Raw genomic sequence first — 6,185 nt, forward strand, 5'->3', positions numbered from 1 at the left:
CATGCTTCACAAAAAATAATGATGGGAATGAATGCCATGGTAATATCATGAATGATTGTACAGCATAAATCTCGTATCCACACTGGCTCAAATGTGCACATTTTCTCTGCTAATATTTGGTTGAACCCCTGTTGGCTAGTTGGACCTCAACTACATGCTTTTGGTAGCCATCAACAAACTTCTGGCGTAATTCTGGCTGAATATTTTTACCACTCTTTTTGACAGAAATCATGTAAATTTTTGGGTTTCTTGGCACAGACCAACTTTTAAATGCAGTGGACATATTTTCAGTAGTGTCGAGGATACTCACTGTTAGCGTGCTTTATACATTCCAAAACCGATTTTAACATCATTTTCCTGCTGGAACACCCAACTGTGTCCAAGATTCAATAATCTAGGTGTTGTAAACAATGTGTTGAAACATTGCTGGACAAGAGCTGAATGTGCCATTCAGGCTTTTACAAACTGGAGCACCTGGTCAACTTAATTCACCTACTGGATAAAAAAGAAAAAAAAAGGGACTAACAACGAGAACTCACTCAGAACAGCAGAACGTTCTAGTAGTTATTCTAGTGCGAACAGCATAGAAACGATAGAAAACTAGAATTAAGTACAACATGCATATTAACACGCACATATTAAAAGACTGGGTGACACTACTGGCTGTATCCATCTTTAATCACTGTTTAAATTCAAACATTAAACACACAATAATGATGCAATCACTCAAAATAAAACAGGAGAACATTACAAATCAGAAATTTAAAAAAAATATATATAAACAAAAAGGAAACATACAAGCAAATCTGATGATTTAAAATAAAAATAAGGCAAAGCAGAAAGGCAAAAATATCAACATGACAAAAGCATAATAATAATAATAATAATAATAATAATAATAATAATAATAATAATAATAATAATAGCAGCTATATTTTCCTTAATTGGACAATGATGTTGATAAATCTTGAGACACTTCTTCTACGGCTGCTGGCTATATGTAGACGCAAAACTGGAAATTAGCTGCAGAAAAAGATAAGAAAAATGGAATCAAGTAAGATTAGGTGAATTCTTCATGTGTCTCTACCATTAATTCCAGCCTCCCTGACAGGAACAAGCAAGGATAAATTCCTTATCAACCAATTTAAAAATCTAGATTTTTATTGTTAAAGCAGAACTGAAACGATTATCATATTATTCTACATATAATTAATGCATCTCTTGGAAATTTAACAACCTCATTCCTTAGTAGTGAGCTCACTTACCACAGGTATCCCTCCTTAAACTCAGTGAATTTGTGCCGAACCATAAATGTTGCTAGTGCATCTGCTACCTAGCAACAGATGTCAGAGGAGCAAGTTAAAACATTGAAAACAGACATAACAACACGCAGCACGCATACATAAATATATAACGTTATGGGCCTCTGACATGAGTACAGTGCCAGTAAATTCGGGTAAGAACGCTCACTTTCTCAGGTGCATCCTCGTGAACAGCGTGACCGCACTGAGGGAGGACCTGCATCTGAAACTTTCCTGCAAACAAATAATATTTTTTTAAATGCGTTTATTCTTACAGAAAATTGCAAAAAAAAGGGAGAAACAATCTGTGCACTTTACCCTGCATCTGTCCAATGGTAAGATCTTTGTCAAGCCTGTCTATTCCTGTACAACGAGATAAGTCAGGCGTGAAACTGTGCAGTCAGTGTGTGTGTCCTATTTAAACTACTAGATATTTGAGAAAAAAAAAAAAAGAATAAATCAAACCTGCGAGAAGGAGCAGTTTTGGCACAGGGGTGGTGAGAAAGAGGGCAGACAGACCCTTGAACCAACCCTCCCAATATTTTTCTGTCTTGGAAAGCTCTACTCTCCAGGTGAAGATGCTCTCCTTTTTCGTCTGTGTGAAAGAATTCAAATACTCTTTTATAGCTTTCAATCTCTTTCCAAAACACTTACAGATGACAAGAGAAAACTAAGAAGCAAGAGACCAAACCTCCTGGTCATCCTCCTTTGCTCTTTTCTTGCTGGATTCTTCTTCTGCTTCCTCATCTTCCTCTTCTTCTATAATACCTTCACCAATGCTATTAGACACCCCTGAACTGCTGCTGGATTCCTCACATCTGTAAAAGTCACAAGAGAGGAAATTGAAATGGTCAGTTAAAGCCACAAACCCACACGGAAAAAACTGCAGAGAAGAGAGAGCCCAGACACACTTTTTCACTTGGCCTCCCATGGACACCCGGGCTGACTCGATGTTTCGGATCTGGCCGCTCTTCACACTGAAAGGAAAAAGGTGAAGAACACCTTTAGGCACTTGTATACAACAATTAAGAATTGAAGCTCTTCAAGGTAAGGAACTGCAACGAACAAATAAATAAATAAATAAAGAAGTTATTTCAGTGTGCTTTGGACAAATAACACTTGGCACAATTTGCAAACTAAAAGACAGAATATATATGTATGATGTAATCTAATCAAACAAAAAGATGCAGCAGTGTGGCTCACTGTTTAACATTTACCTCCACTCAATCGCATTTTCCAGAGATCTAAATGTTTTTGGCCGACTTCTGAGGAAATTCTGCATACTGTTCAAAGCATCCATTGCTGTCCCTGAGTGTTAACACAAACAAAATTATTTAACAAACCCACAATTAGTGCTTATGGCATTTATTAACAATATTCAGCATAATAACTTACATTTTACATCATTAAAAAAAACTAAACAACTAACAAAAAAAAAAAGAAGAAAGAAATGGCAAATGCTCTCATAAAAATCAATGAGAGCATCCTGTACTGGAAAAGACCCAATCATGTGATCTGCTCATGTTGTTGCATAGACTCGTGCACACAGTTAAGTGTTTAAGTATACTCATTGTTTTTCTTTGTTCCCAGTATTGAGAACATTGATTAGCATAATATTTGTTCAAGTGCTCTTAGTAGAACAAGCCAGTCACTGATCAAATTTGGACTGTTAATGAAGTTGTACTGACATGTGACTTTGCCCATTCAGAATAGAAGAACAACTTGTGGATCATTTAAGCCATTTTCAGTCTCCTCAGTCATTTAGGTAAGGGCCTCAAAGTAACTGCCCAAATAAGTGACCTGAGGCGTTACCAAAGCAACTCGCAGGATTTGTCTTTAACGACTTTGGAAATATGCACTTATCTGTGGAGCTTACCCTCTACGACGTCAATGACGCACAGACCAAGCAGGGATGGTATATGATTGGCAGTGGCAGTGTGAACTGCAATGGCCCCTCCCATGCTGTGTCCAATAAGCATGATTGGAGGTGGGTTGTCTCCATAAAGTGCCTCCACCACTTTGCCAATATCCCTTTGGGGAAGAAAAAAAAAAAAGAAGCAAGAATATAACCTGTCAGCCTGTTTTTCAGTTATGATTGAAACTCTAATCAGGAAGCTTGTAACTACTTTTTACATTTTACACCGCAATCAATAATCCAAATGTGAGCCACAGGAAGTCACCACACTCTTCCCACGTTTAATGAGCGGTGAAATCAAAACTTTCTTAATTAAACTCATGCCTGCTGGATCATCACCACCTTCTGTGGCGTCCCATATGTTCCTGTGATGTAAACCCAAGAAGCAGATGTTTAAAAACTATTCCCACAAAAAACTGTGTTCTCTTAAAGACTTACTTCGCCATCGTATCTGCAGAGAGATCTTCAGGATTTTTCACTTTAGTGTCACCTGCAGGTGATGACAGAGATTTAACTCATTTGATCCATGTACGCTGAGGCAAAGAATGCCATAATCCTCTAACCACGTGCAAAAATAAAAACTTGCTGTGTCCTGCAACCTACCATGAGCTCGGAGGTCCATAGCTACCACCCTGCAATTAATCCTGCTGTATATGATGGCCTGCAAGAACATAGATAAAAATCATTTCAATTAAATAGATCACAGACGATATGTTGACATTAAAAAAAAAAAAGCTTTATAAATATTCTGCCCAACATTGCTGTTAACTTTAATGTAGACTGCTAACAGATCATAAAGGGTCTGTAATAGTTATGAAGCTCACAGTGAACACCGCCCAGGATAGTGCAGAGTGGCCTCCTCCGTGAAGCAGGAGCAGCACAGGACCATGGGAGCCACTGCAGTAAATTCTGAAAATGTTCACAGTGGTCAAAGAAATACTAATTGAAAGAATAATGAAGTAAGCAGATGCTCGTCCAACAATAATGCACATTAATCTTCTGCATATACTCTAGTCATATAGCACAATGATATCAGGAGTTAAATCTGAAGACTTGGACCCAAAGTGTGTGTCATTCATGCTCAATGTCCTCTTACAAACTGGAACAGCAGTCAAGGATATATCTTTGCCGTTTTCATTTTCCACCACTATGTCTTCCATGGTTTCAAAATACTGACTCCAGGGCAGAGGAGAGAAATCTCTCTTACGCCCAGGTCTGTAAATAAAAAGAGCAAAAGTAAATAAGTAACCGAATCCATGTATGATGTGACTCAACACTGCAACAGGACTGTTAAACTTTGTAGAAGCAATTGAAAGACAAAAAACCCTCCAGACTAAAAATAACTCTCCCCTTCTTTTCACATCATCAAACATTGCAATAATAACAAAATAGAAAAATAAACAAAAAGACAAAAAAATATAATAAAAAACAAAACAGAATTTTCAGACTGAAAGGATATCCTTTTAAATTTTAAATGCTAACACGCAAAAGCGCCAGGCTAAATCAATCAGTGGTGTATAACACTGATTATCTAAACTCTGGTAGCAGATGCAGCTAACCTAGCCGGGCTAAAGCAATCAGTTACGCAGTGCAATTCAGTGAGTCTAAATATACGATTACACTCCCTGGCTTTGGGAATAAAAAAAACACAACCGGCGTGATAGTGCACACAACTAAACAAATAAATGCTAAGATCCTAGCTAACTCACCCCATTTTCATTTTGGAGCCAGACTGAAAACCACCTGCCATGGGAGGTCTGGAGGCTAACAGGTTCAAATGCAACTGTTTCTCCATGTTGTCAAAAGTGAGGCCGGTCTTTGTCAGGAACTCTTTGATGTGACCTTCTCTCGCTTTCGCAGCATATGATTTTTTTCGACACCTACACCGATGTTAGCCAGACATTGGTTAAACTGCGTTTGCCTGGCAAGCTAACGGCTAGCGTTCTTCTTCTTCGGCAGCTGAAATGACGGTCTCTTTTTCTCAGATGATTGACGCAGAGTATTTCACAGCATCGTCGCCATCTACTGGCTACAAATTCAACTGCAATTCAAAAGCGGCTTACACTTCATAGCTCTCAGCAGTTCGGAGTACCGTGAATGAAAGTCAGACTCTTTACACTAAAAACTGAGACTGATTATTATGAATATCAAGTGTAAACCGAGTAACGTATAGTAGCGTGATAGCTAGCGCTGTCAGTTTAAAGCAAAAAAGGAGGTGGGTTTAAGTCCATCTGCCCCCTTTGCAGACTGCATTACCTGGCCTCAACGTACCGCGGCCTCAACTTAAAGATACGCATGTTTGAGAAACAAGTGATTTTTAACTAGCTGTAGGTTTGAGTTGTTGTCTGCCCTGGGACGGACTTGTGCGGGTTGTATCTTCCTCTCTTGCCCTGTGACAGCGCGAAAAGCCTTAATCCCCCCGTTGTGATCCCTAACTGGATAAATGGATGAAAACGGAGTAATGGGCAAAAAATGTAGATATTTTTATTCCACCCATATTTTTGGTCAGCTAAATTCAGGTAATCCTATTTATTTATTTATTTTATAATACTAAAGCTGTTTTTCATTAACAATGGGATTATGTTAACAGAACTTAAACATGCTGTTTTATGTTATCCTAACTTAATATTCTTACCCTATTTATATGTGATTTTAAATAATAAATAAACAGTGTAGAACTGTTATTTCACTTTAGTTACTTAGTGAGCAGTAATGTAAAGGAGTAATGTAATTAGCTGCCTTCTCAAATTCAACGACACAGTTACAGCTGCTGATTCTCTAACTGGATTGTTACAAATAACATTGACTTGCATTAAACTTTTGTTGCAAGCAGCGATTCACTCTTAATAAACATCACTGGGCCTGTATTGTTACATTAAGCAGAGGTTAACTTTAGTCATCAAGCCCAGCAACCCACTGCATCTGTGGTGTCACAGACATAGCATCAAATCTTTTCACAGCTTTGCTAT

At 38.1% G+C, this 6,185-nt stretch overlaps 1 protein-coding gene across 1 annotated transcript; it reads right to left on the reverse strand.

Annotated features, from left to right (window-relative positions):
• Window positions 1-660: 660 nt before the first annotated feature.
• ppme1 (protein phosphatase methylesterase 1) lies at window positions 661-5,206 on the reverse strand. Its single transcript, XM_085288635.1, has 14 exons — window positions 4,926-5,206; window positions 4,336-4,431; window positions 4,041-4,131; window positions 3,820-3,877; window positions 3,655-3,706; window positions 3,178-3,332; window positions 2,519-2,609; window positions 2,213-2,278; window positions 1,993-2,119; window positions 1,767-1,896; window positions 1,620-1,664; window positions 1,471-1,535; window positions 1,266-1,333; window positions 661-1,023 (listed from the first exon to the last, which is right to left on the reverse strand). Exons 1-14 carry the CDS (start codon window positions 5,009-5,011, stop codon window positions 1,020-1,022), a joined length of 1,134 nt encoding a protein of 377 aa, XP_085144761.1. The 5' UTR covers window positions 5,012-5,206; the 3' UTR covers window positions 661-1,019.
• Window positions 5,207-6,185: the final 979 nt, after the last annotated feature.

The sequence above is a fragment of the Mchenga conophoros genome, linkage group LG10 (genome assembly GCF_057382185.1).
Source record: "Mchenga conophoros isolate Kocher_MC1m ecotype Shallow Benthic linkage group LG10, M_conophoros_male_GT1.1, whole genome shotgun sequence".
Classification (NCBI taxonomy): domain Eukaryota; kingdom Metazoa; phylum Chordata; class Actinopteri; order Cichliformes; family Cichlidae; genus Mchenga; species Mchenga conophoros.

Excerpts from the sequence above, each read along its gene's own strand:
- ppme1 (XM_085288635.1), bottom strand. The coding sequence starts at position 5,011 with ATGGAGAAACAGTTGCATTTGAACCTGTTAGCCTCCAGACCTCCCATG. Across the intron at positions 3,333-3,654 it reads TCTGCAGATACGATGGCGAA|GGATATTGGCAAAGTGGTGG; the intron begins GTAAGTCTTTAA and ends TCTTCCCCAAAG. Across the intron at positions 1,536-1,619 it reads TACCATTGGACAGATGCAGG|GAAAGTTTCAGATGCAGGTC; the intron begins GTAAAGTGCACA and ends ATTTGTTTGCAG.